At 40.1% G+C, this 12,397-nt stretch overlaps 1 protein-coding gene across 5 annotated transcripts in view; it reads right to left on the reverse strand.

Annotated features, from left to right (window-relative positions):
* Positions 1–285: 285 nt before the first annotated feature.
* Positions 286–12,397, reverse strand: part of LOC139943100 (uncharacterized) — a 130,157-nt gene continuing 118,045 nt past the window's right edge. For 2 of the 5 annotated variants that reach the window (XM_071939915.1, XM_071939914.1), the window contains exons 9-16: positions 11,207–11,267; positions 9,113–9,191; positions 7,911–7,962; positions 6,721–6,800; positions 4,792–4,961; positions 3,415–3,903; positions 2,330–2,624; positions 287–1,147 (exon numbers count right to left, since the gene is read on the reverse strand). In XM_071939915.1, the coding sequence (XP_071796016.1) occupies positions 1,032–1,147; positions 2,330–2,624; positions 3,415–3,903; positions 4,792–4,961; positions 6,721–6,800; positions 7,911–7,962; positions 9,113–9,191; positions 11,207–11,267 (1,342 nt within the window). In that variant the 3' untranslated portion in view covers positions 287–1,031. Of the gene's footprint in view, positions 1,148–2,329; positions 2,625–3,414; positions 3,904–4,791; positions 4,962–6,720; positions 6,801–7,910; positions 7,963–9,112; positions 9,192–11,206; positions 11,268–12,397 lie in introns of all 5 variants that reach the window. The other 3 variants (XM_071939917.1, XM_071939918.1, XM_071939916.1) reach the window with 3 other exon arrangements.

The raw sequence follows: 12,397 nt of genomic DNA on the forward strand, positions 1-12,397 counted from the left end.
CCTTGGGACAAGACTAAACCACACCCTGTCATCTGCATTGGACTACTAAGTTGACGGCGAACTGACGGCAAATTATAGGAGGACACGTGATTTTCTCAACCGCCCCAATATAAACGTCAGTATACCTGGGGCGATTTGGTTAGCAACTGACCATCACAATGTAGCTGGTTGCCAGTCTTATAACGCATTGTCTACGTGTAAATGAAGGAAACCAGCCTATTACTTAATACGCCCAATTAGGCAAGTTTACAGTGAGTGCGATGTTTGTACTGACACACTACTACGTATGCGCTACAACTCGCACAAAGAGTCAGTTACAAAAGTACATTTTAGTAATATGCGCTATGAAAGTAAAAAGGAGTCAAGACACAATATGGTAAATGGTTTATTACTTAATATTTTTATTAAATCGTAACAAATGGAGCGGATCGTAAAGTTGTAATTGGCTAAATAAATTATACAAATCATAAGTGTTGGCATCTCGGATACTTCACGGAGGCAACAAAGGCGATCGCCTCCATGTCCCCTGATCATTGCCTTGGTGCCCTTGAAATGCTCCGGTAGAAACTTACAATGTCCTCATTGTCCAAGGAGAAAATGCCTTGGTGCCCTTGCCCTTTCCAAAAACAAACCATACATGCCTGGCTAACTGGTTGCCTTCATGAAGGCAACGAAGGCGATCGCCTCCATGTTCACTGGTCATTGCCTTGGTGCCTTTGAAATTCTCCGGTAGAAACCTACAATGTCCTCATTGTCCAAGGAGAAAATGCCTTGGTGCCCTTGCCCTTTCCAAAAACAAACCATACATGCCTGGCTAACTGGTTGCCTTCATGAAGGCAACGAAGGCGATCGCCTCCATGTTCCCTGATCATTGCCTTGGTGCCTTTGAAATGCTTCAGTAGAAACTTACTATAACCTCATAGAGTGCCCTTTACCAAGGAGCCATACATGCCTGGCTAGTTAGTTGTCTTCCTGTCGCCTGTAAGAATTTCCAGGTTTCACAAGACCCCAAGGAACATGGTTTTCTATGTTCAGTACATCCGTTGTGGGTAGTGCTTAGGTGGGCTTGGGGACTCCAATCTCGGCTTCTGCAGCGGTGACACGTAGGACTTATGTCGAACGGCATACGCAGGATCACAATCTCTACCTGTTTTTAAAGGCAGTGGACGCCAATGATAGTTACTCAAAATAAATATTAGAAAAAAACCTTACTTGGTAATGAGTAATGGAGAGCTGTTGAAAGTATAAAACATTGTGAGAAACGGTTCCCTCTGAAGTAACGTAGTTTTCGAGAAAGAAGTAATTTTCCACGAATTTGATTTAGAGATCTCAGAATTAGATTGTGTGTGGTCTCAAAATCGAGCATCCGAAAGCACACAACTTCGTGTGACATGGGTGTTTTTTCTTTCATTATTATCTTGCAACTTCTACGACATATTGAGCTCAAATTTTCACAGGTTTGTTATTTTGTGCAAATGTTGAGATACACCAAGTGAGAAGACTGGTCTTTGACAATAAGCCATTTGCGAGTTAAATTTGAATAATGTCTTGCTTAATTAGTTACAATGCACCTTTACGTTTAAATTCCTCAGACTATCGAGACAGTTGCTACGCCATGTGATTAGAGGCAAGCTTTTGTATAGCAACCTCCAGATGAGCAAACCCTGGTATCATTGTGCCATACACATCCATTCAGAATTGTGTGTGGTTGTCACCGTCTCTTACTTAACTAATGCGCTTAGAGGCTTTTGCATTAGGCGCTTTACAAATGTCTTATTATTATTATTATTTTTATTACGCAAAAGCTTGCCCCTAATCACATGGCGTAGCAACTGTCTCGATAGTCTGAGGAAATGCAAAAGTAAGTGGTGCATCATAACTAAGCGAGTCATTGTACCAGACATTATTCCAATCTAACTGGCAAATGGCTAATTACCAAAAGTGTCCAGTGTCTTTAAAGGGAAGGTACATGTTTGGTAATTACTCAAAACAAATTTTATAACTTAAAAACTGATTTGGTAGTAGAGCTGTTGATATTATAAAACATTGTGGGAAATGGTTCCCTCTGATGAAGGAATGTAGTTTTTGAGAAAGAGGTAATTTCTCACTAAAATATTAAAAGACTTCCAGCTAAAAGTATTTTATTCCAGCTGAAAGCATACAAATTCGTCCAACAAGGGTGTTTTTTCTTTCATCATTTTCTCGCAACTTCGATGACCAATTGGGCCCAAATTTTCACAGGATTTTTTTTTATGATTATAATGGGATACACCAAGTGAGAACACTGGTCTTTGACAATTACCAAACGTGTACAGTGCCTTAAACTGACCTTTCCGAGAATAGCAATCACTCTCTGACGTCTGGAAATTGTGATGATCGAAACAGTCATCGAAGCAATCACCCCTTGCTACTTTCTGCTCTTCCAGAAGCCACAACTGCTCATCCTGAAGATGGTGTCTGGTGGGTATCTCTGCATGGTACGGGTTATAGGCGACTCCGTTGGGTTGCTCCTGGGAGTGGGCGTCGAGGAAGTAGGAGTGGTCTTGGCGATAGTGAGGCGGGTGTAGCTGATGGGAGCTGTTGATGACATCTAAGATGTCTCTCGTGGAATGCTGAGGATTCTGCTGAGACAGTTGAATGAAATTTTACCAACAAAACATAGTTTTAAAAATAGCCTGACGTTTTGACCTCAGCACAGTCTTTCTCGATGGCTAAATAACAACAGAACAAACATGTCACAGGTAACTAAGTGTAACATAAGCAGTGAAGTGGAAGTGTCGTGACCGAGCGGTTAATAATTCAAACTCTAATGTTTCTGATCAGCAGAGTGTGGGTTCTTTTACATGCGTTACACAACACATGGGACCAACGTCTTTTCGTCCCATCCGAAGGACGAAGCAATGGTTTTAAAAGTGTCTTGCTTAAGGACACAAGTGTCACGGCTGAGGATACAAACCCACACTCTGCTGATCAGAAACACCAGAGTTTGAATTCGGTGCTCTTAACCGCTCGGCCACGACACTTGCCTTGGGCTTAAGGTCAAGAGTAAATTTTGAGCCCTGTTAAAGCTGTTATAATGAAACTTGATGACTGGTCTCCATGTTTATCTGAAACTTCTAAAAACCCTTAGGAATAAGCAGGTAATCATAGGTTTTTGGAAGAGAACATTCATTCATCTTCTAGTTTGTTTATGAAACATACATTTATCATATAGGGTTTTTTGAAGAGTACTTCCAGAACTTGAGTTTAATTTGATAGAGTGGAGTAGTTTGGAGGATCTGAAAGGGTCTATAACCAAAAACACTGAGGATTGAAATACAACAAGATAGTGAAAGAGAAATATCTGTGGAAAAAACCCTGAAAAATCACACTCCTGTAAAAATGTGCAGTTGTGTTTACAATACTATATCTCACCTGTTGTTGATGATAGATGTCATGGTAACCAGTCCTCCAATCAGGATGCCTGTTAGATTGCTCAGTCTGCCAATCAGGACGCCTGTTGTATTGCTCAGCTAGTCTGTCTCTCAGCCCTGCCTCTCTCAAAGCATGGTGCCAGCCGCCAGTAGACTCAGTCAGTCCTTCGTAAGAACGAGCCTGCCAATCTTGCTGACTGGTCTCTTGCAAATCTCTCAACACAGTGGGTATTTTTTCGATAGCCCCAACCGTCCCATCCTTGGAGACGCCCCAAGTGTAGGTCGACTCGGATGGTCTGTTGCTTGTTGAGGCCTGCCAAACACTACCGGACTCTACTAGTTGATCCCTTGATGTCATTGACTCCCTAGTTTGCTCACTCTCCTCAGCCTTCCTAAGGAATGGCAGGGTATCGATGATGCTGTCTACTGCCCTCTTGTGACAATCTGCTGTATAGGCTGTGTGTGTAGTAGTTGGCACCATGTGTATATCCTGAATGAGACAGAAAGAGGGTAATTAATTTAAGGCTGAGTGATAGATACAGAGCAAGATCGTTTCCTCAGCTCACTCACGTCATATCAATCTTCTTGCCATGCCAAACAAGGTAATTTAGCATGTTTAGGGTCCATCTAAAGTTTGCAGCATTTTCACGCTCATACAAAGTGTATGAAGGGTATCGAGGGGAGGGGGGGGGGGGTCAGGGCACTTCTTTAAAACTAATAATTTGGCTTTTTACTGTTTGGAAATTTTCCTGGAAAAAAATAGCGAGTTGAAATTGAGTTGGATTGAATTTGATGATACAAGTGTAGAAGTTGGCACACCCCAGTCAGAGTATGTCCATGAGAAAGATATTGGACAATAGGACAATTGCAGATTTGTCTTTTGAAGAAAGAAAAGTAGAGTAACAACCATTTTGGTAAAAAGTTGGATGCATTTCACAGGCTCGGTATCAAGGACAAAAAATAATTGTTTACTTTTAGTTTGAAAGCTTACTGATTATGAAGTTCATACTAAAAGCAATTTCTATGTGAAAGAGTTCAAGGGGGCACCCTGTTTCATCCACAGGAGTAGGTAGCAATGTTCCCCAAGTGGAAGTTGATTTGGGTTGATAGCCCTAATTGTAGCCCTCGCCATGAGGTGGCCATCCGGCCTTTGGCAATCCGGCCTTTGGTGATGTTTGGCAATCTCTCCCAAAAACAAAACAAAAACCTCTGGCCAGCTTTCGATTTCACCAAACTCTTTCCAACTAAGGATTAATCTTAGGACGGGTTAAGTTCCGTATCCATAGATTTGGACGCATTGAACTCATCCCATTTCTAGTCCTAACTTGAGATAAGATTAATCCTAGCGTTTTGTGAAATCAGCTGCAGGACTCTTTACCTTATAAGGCTGGTATTGCCGCAGGTCTAATCCTGTGCTCTCCTGGGACAAGGAGTACACTGCGGCCCCATGGACAGGTTCAGCTTCAGCAGAGTGGCCTGGGATGTAGGTCGATGGCGCTTTGTGGGGATGAATCAAGGAACCTGATGAAGCTGGTTGATTTTTCTCTTCTGGAAATATACACAACACAGGACTTGCATGATTTTGAATGGGTTAGATAATTCTTGGAGGCAACAGAGGCAGTCAGCACTAGCCACTGGAGCCAAATTTCATAGAGCTGCTTAAAGGCAGTGGACACTATTGGTAATTACTCAAAATGATTATTAGCATAAAACCTTACTTGGTAACAAGTAATGGGGAGAGGTTATAGTATAAAACATTGTGAGAAACAGCTCCCTCTGAAGTGGAGCAGTTTTCACAAGAAGTAATTTTCCAAGAATTTGATTTCAAGACCTCAGATTTAGAATTTGAGGTCTCTAAATCAATAGTCTCAAATCACACAACTTCGTGTTTCAAGGGTGTTTTTTCTTTCATAACTATCTCGCACCTTCTGTGACCGATTGAGCTCAAAATTTTCACAGGTTTGTTATTTTATGCATATGTTGAGATACACCAAGTGATAAGACTTGTCTTTGACAATTACTATAGTGTCCAGTGGCTTTAAGCAAAAATTTGCTTAAGCACGAAAATAACTTGCTTATTTTTATGTTACGGTCAAATGTCATGCCATATATATTGCTTGTAACTGGTATTTAGCTGTTGTTTACTTTAGCATAACAATTGGGTTGAGTCTTGGCCGGTACTCTGATTTTACCAAGCAAAGATGTTTCGGCTTAAGCAAATTTGTTTGCTTAAGCAGCTCTATGAAATTGGGCCCAGGTCATGGTGTCCCCCAAAACAAATTCCCTGTGGAAGATCACATACAAACCCAACAGGCTAAAGTTGAGCAGGAAATTCCCCGTGTCCATCATGCATTGCGATGATGGACAATGCGAAAAGAATGCAAATATAGACCAAGAAGTGCCCGTAATGACATGAATTCCATCCATATTGCGGACTACAATATTTATGTAAAACTTGCATTGCTCAGTTTTTGGGGTTTTATTTTAAGTTTTAGTTTTATTAAACTTTACACTGACATAAAAATATAAATATACAAATCGATACATAAAGAAACAAAGAAGCAAAACTGCAAGAAAATACCAAGCCAGTGAGTGGCGAGGAGGAACAGGTGACTAGCACTTCTACAAAGCCGTCCTGCCACAAAGAATGTCCCCTGAAACCCACCCCACAGTTAAAAAACCACCATCCCACTGTTAAATAATTTTTTTTTTTAATTTAGCTTGTACAACATATTTATGCGCCTTTCCTGAAAACATTGCTGTGATTTTCACAAACTTCAATTGAAGAATAATGAAGTGAGTGGGGATTCATGTCATGGTCGAAAACTGCAATTACAAAAGGTACCAAAACCCTTTAAAGACACTGGACACTATTGGTAATTGTCAAAGACCAGTCTTCTCACTTGGTGTATCTCAACATATGCATAAAATAACAAACCTGTGAAAATTTGAGCTCAACCGGTCGTTGAAGTTGCGAGATAATAATGAAAGAAAAAAACAACCTTGTCACACGAAGTTGTGTGCTTTCAGATGCTTGATTTCGAGACCTCAAGTTCTAAATCTGAGGTACAAGGGAAATTACTTCTTTCTCGAAAAACTATGTTACTTCAGAAGGAGCCGTTTCTCACAATGTTTTATACTATCAGCCTCTTTCCATTACTCGTTACCAAGTAAGGTTTAATGCTAATAATTATTTTGAGTAATAACCAATAGTGTCCACTGCCTTTAAAGAATTCCGACATGGACTTCCAGTCAGTGTAGGATTTCTCTGAAGTTGGGGAAATAAGCAATTACTTCAGACACTTACCTTCCTTTGCAGTTAGAATCGCATCTACCCTAGATAGGGTGGAACTAGTGTCTCCTCCCGAGCTGACAGAGTGACAAATACTGGGGAAAAAAGTATAACAAAATACAGAATGTGTTGAAATAACAATAGAAGTTTCTTACATAGCGCTCATATCCGTCACGCTCAAGGCGCTTTAACATACAGTATTTCCTGCAAAAAAGGTTGACTAGGTGTAAGTATGAGATCTATTCCTTTAACATACATGTAGCACCAAGCAATGGTTAACAAGGTACTGTGGTGCAATATGCTGCCAATCAAACCAGGAACACTGGGGAGAACCCCTTCTCACTTTGATAAGTGCACTGGGTTCTTCTACATGTGTTAACACACGGAACCAACAGCTTTGCGTCCCATCCGAAGGTTAAGATTCTTGGTTAGGGACACAAGTTTCACAACTGGGACTCAAACCCACACTCTGCTGATCAGAAACACCATAGAAAAATTATGTTGTAAGTGATAAAGATATGGAAAAAATAGGTAGACAGACAGAAAAGGGCTGCCGTCGATTTCACAAAACTCTTCCTAACTTAAGATTAATCTTAGGACTTAGGACGAGTCCCAACCCTGCACTGTAGCATGCAGACCTTAAGATTAATCCTAAGTTAAGACGAGTTACTCGTCCTAACTCGAGATAAGACGAGTCTTAACTCCTTGTGAAATCGACGGCTGGATACATAGCTCAGTTGGGTAGAGTGCATGCACCTTTAATCTGGAGGTCGCAGGTTCAAAGATTGGTTTATTTTCAGGGAACTTTCTGCAGAATTGCGGACTGCTATATCACTATTGATTGGAGGGATTTAACAATAAGGAAATCAATGTGTAGTGAAGAGGTTTCCAACTAGTGGTTTAAACCCACCGAGGCCTGGTTCTTTATAATTTTACCAAGACGAAGTTGAGGTAAAATTATCAAGAACCAGGCCTCGGCGGGTTTAAACCACTAGTTTAAATCGATACAACACACTTTGATTCCCATTCATAAATACCTTTTCCGTCACGCCCATGTTTCAACACTTTACTGGTGTTACATCATCCGTTCAAACACCCCCACGTGATGCCCTCTTGACCAATCAGAATGGATAAACTGTCTTAGGTATTTATGAATAAGGTTTATAAACACACACACAACAACAAGCAAACAAACAACAACATACCTGTTTCTCTTTAGCATTTTCAATAAGTCCTCCTGCAGTTCTTTGAAATAATCTAAAGGAAAAAATAACACAATATTTAAAAGACAATAATAATAATTAACCGTTTTTATAAAGCGCAAAATCACAATGAAGTCTCAAAGCTCTTTTGAAAGTGAAAGAGTCAAACCAGGAAAAACATGGAACTACAAAATGCGTACAATGAAAAATACAAGTTATTTCATAAAAAGATGTGTCTTCAAATTAGACTTAAAGACACTGGACACTATTGGTAATTGTCAAAGACTAGCCTTCACAGTTGGTGTATCTCAACATATGCATAAAATAACAAACCTGTGAAAATTTGAGCTCAATCGGTTGTCGAAGTTGCGAGATAATATTGAAAGAAAAAAAAACCCATTGTCACACAAAGTTTGTGCTTTCAGATGCTTGATTTCAATACCTCAAATTCTAAATCTGAGGTCTCGAAATCAAATTCGTGGCAAATTATTTCTTTCTCGAAAACTACATTACTTCAGAGGGAGCCGTTTCTCACAATGTTTTATACTATCAACCTCTCCCCATTACTCGTTACCAAGTAAGGTTTTGTGCTAATAATTATTTTGAGTTATTACCAATAGTGTCCACTGCCTTTAAACTGTTCCAGAGAGGAGCTTTCTTTTATAATATTCGGGAGTGAGTTCCAGAGTTCAGGAAATGCAACCTGAAAAGATGTGTGCCATGCTTAAAGGGAGTTAATGTGTGCCATGCTTTGGTTGGGCTAAGTGGTCCACAAAAGTCGGTATGAGGAGGATGCCAGAGGAGGGCAATATGAATGGGATGCCGGAGGGATGCAATCGTTCCGTGGGCCGACCAAGGGTGGCTGGTGTTTACACGGAGCTGTCCATACACCATACAAGTATTTTGCACCCTGATGAGACCTGTGAAAATCACTTATAGGCACGTTACTCGTGTGGGACTCGAACCCAGGACCTTTGCCATTCTAGGGCTACAGTTATCATGATAAATTCTCCACCAACCTCTCCCCGGAAAAGCTTTTATCTTTTTTACATTGTACCTATAATATAATAATATATAATTTATGTCTGATCGAAGACAGTCCATAGGCCAAACAAAATCTATAGGCATTTTTGCTTGTGTGGGATTCGAACCCAAGACCTTTGCCATTCTAGGGCTACAGTTATCATTATAAATTCTCCACTTACCTCGCCCTGGAAAAGCCATCTCTATGTCTGAACGAAGACAGTCCATCAGGTCATGGCTGATCTCCTTTAGAGGTGGATCCTAAAGACAGAAGTAAAATGAAGATTTGGAAGCTGATATTCTCCTTTTAAAGGAACACGTTGCCTTGGACCGGTCGAGTTGGCCTTTGAAATCCGTTTGTAACAATTTGTTATAAAATGCATATGATTAGAAAGATACTTAAAAAGTAGAATATCATGATCCACACAAGTATCACTCGAAATTACGTGGTTTTCCTTTTACCTAGTCGACAAACACAGTCAGCCATTTATGGAAATGGCTGACCGTGTTTGTTTGCAAAGTAAAAGGAAAAACATGCAATTTCGAGGCAAATGTGTGTGGATAAATTGTATTCTACTTTTAAAACATCTTTCTACCCATATGCATTCTATAACAAACGGTTACAAACGCTTTTCAAAGACCAACTCCACCGCTCCAAGGCATCATGTTCCTTTAAGAGAAAGTATGTTTAATGATCAAATTTGTGGCTATTGACAGAATTCACCAGGGCCAATTTCATGGCTCTGCTTACCGTAAGCACAGAATCGGTGCTTACGGAAGCAGGGAATTCTGCGTTACGGCAAGCGTATTTCACAGGTTAGCGGCGAATTTCTGCGCGTGCGTACTCCACGTTCCTAGGCATTCTACACTTACAAGGCTAGCGCAGAAATTCGGCCCTTGCACGTAAGCGGGGAATTGTGATCGTAAGCGCAGAATTCGGCGGTAAGTAGAGCCATGAAATTGGGCCCTGACGTCATCATCAGACTAATCTTGGATGCGTCATTTTGGTGGTCAATGTCACCATCACTGTGCGTTGTTCAGTGAAGTGCGCATTTTGGCAAAGTGGCGTTTACACGTAAACCTATTCACCACTAAAATGGTGAGCGTGGCACAGCCGCCTTGCGTGCAAACTTGCAAGGGGTCAATAACAACTTTTGGTTAAAAGTCTACGACAGAATAGTATAAAGCAGTTTGAGAAACATTCACTTTTACATATATTATGAGTACAATGTAAATGAGATAAAAGTTTTTACGACACAAAATTACAATTTAGATCGGTTATTCCTATTAGGGATTATTCTTCCAGTTGGGACATAATCCGGAAGTGTCGTGGCCGAGCGGTTAAGAGCACCGAATTCAAACTCTGGTGTTTCTGATCAGCAGAGTGTGGGTTCGAATCCCCAGCCGTGACACTTGTGTCCTTAAGCAAGACACTTCACCATTGCTTCGTCCTTCGGATGGGACGTAAAGCCGTTGGTCCCATGTGTTGTGTAACGCATTTAAAAGAACCCAGTGCACTTATCGAAAAGAGAAGGGGTTCTCACCGGTGTTCCTGGCTGTGGCTGCTTAATGCGCCGTAGCACCTTGTAAGGTGCTAACTAATTGGGTCTCAAAATTCATTACTGCAATAACCTATCTTTCTGAAAGCTATATACTCAGCGCCTTGAGTACCTTGTTTGGTAGATACGTGCGCTATATAAGACTTTGATATTATTATTATTCTATTATAATCAATGCAGATTGAGAAACTTTTCACTTTAAAGGAACATTACAGAATTGGTAAGAAACAAAAATCGTAAATATTACAGATTTACATAAAACTTACATGGTCTAATGTTGATGATAGTAAAAAAACATCCCTTGAAATATTTATGTCGGAAATGTCATATTTGATGAGAAATAAATAATCGCGTTTGGAGTTTATCGCTCAGTGAGCGTTTTTGTTCATTTTTATTTTGGCATCGATGCAGTGCAAAATTTGTAATCGGTTTTTCACTATTCTCTCGTGACACAGATGGCCGATCGATCTCAAACTTCTACAGGTTTGTCAGTTTATGTATATGGTGGATTACATAAAGTGCTTACACTGCTAGCAACTGTTTTGTTAGCAAAAACCAATTCTGTAATGTTCCTTTAAATCCATGACCAATCTATGACCAAGCGCAAGTACATTACATGTACATCTTTACAGTTATTAGTCATAGTGGGTCTGTGTCATGCCACTGCCAAGCATTTCTGTTTTTGTCAATGATTAATTCTCTCTGTTGTTCACTTACCTTTGGAAACTCCTCATTCGTGCTTGCCTTTTGTCGACCACCATCCGTCTTACTGTGTGATCTGCAAATAGAATTGAAACTTCAATTTTAGAACGCGGTGCCAGTTTTATATAGCTGCTTGATAATTCTTCTTCTTTGTCGATTAGTTCTCATGGCCAAGAATGATGTTGGGGTTATTTTTGATTCATCGATGATACTTCAGCCACACATCAACAACATTGTTCGTTTATCATCATATCACATCAGGAATATAGGTAAGATTCGCACGTACTTGGACAAAAGTGCCACTGAAAAGGTCATTCGCGCATTTGTTACTTCTTGTCTTGAAAACGGCATTGCTCTTCTCTACAGTCTTCCTAACAACCAGATTTCCCGACTTCAACGGCTCCAAAATTACTGCTGCCCGCATTGTGACACTGTCTAGAAAATCCTGTTCTATCACCCCCATTCTAAAACAACTACACTGGCTCCCTATCTCTCAACGAATCATCTTCAAGATGATGCTCATTGCCCACAAAGCTCTTTATGGCAAGGCTCCCCACTATATTTCTGAACTGCTTCAAGTTTACACTCCATCAAGGAATCTTCAATCAAGTTCTATGCTTCTCCTCATTGAACCCAAGTCTTGACACTCATGGGGTGACAGGTCTTTTTCTTCAGCCGCACCATGCATCTGGAACTCTCTACCACTTAATCTTCGATCTTGTCTCTATCACCGCAAAATTCAAGTCTCTTCTCAAGACTTATCTTATGTCACAGGTTTTCAAGGACTAATTTTGTTGTGTCTGTTTTTCTTTGTGTTGTGTTTTGTTTTTGTTTTGTTTTTGGTTTTACTGCGCCTTGAACACCCAGCAGGGTGGATATGTGCGCATTACAAGTCTTATTATTATTATTATTATTTTTATTATTATTATTATTATTATTATTAATGAAGAAGGTGACATCATAGAGAGGCGAGCATTTTACGTACTTATTACCCCAAGAGAAACAACACACAATTCTACTCACATGTTGCCCAAAGCCCAGAATTGAACAAGGGCGTCAATTGAGATTTAAAGACAGTGGACACTATTGGTAATTTTCAAAGACCATTCTTCTCACTTGGTGTATGTCAACATATGCATAAAATAACAAACCTGTGTAAATTTAAACTCAATTGGTCGTCGAAGTTGCGAGGTAACTATAAAAGAA

Source organism: Asterias amurensis, chromosome 10 (genome assembly GCF_032118995.1).
Source record: "Asterias amurensis chromosome 10, ASM3211899v1".
Taxonomy (NCBI): Eukaryota; Metazoa; Echinodermata; class Asteroidea; order Forcipulatida; family Asteriidae; genus Asterias; species Asterias amurensis.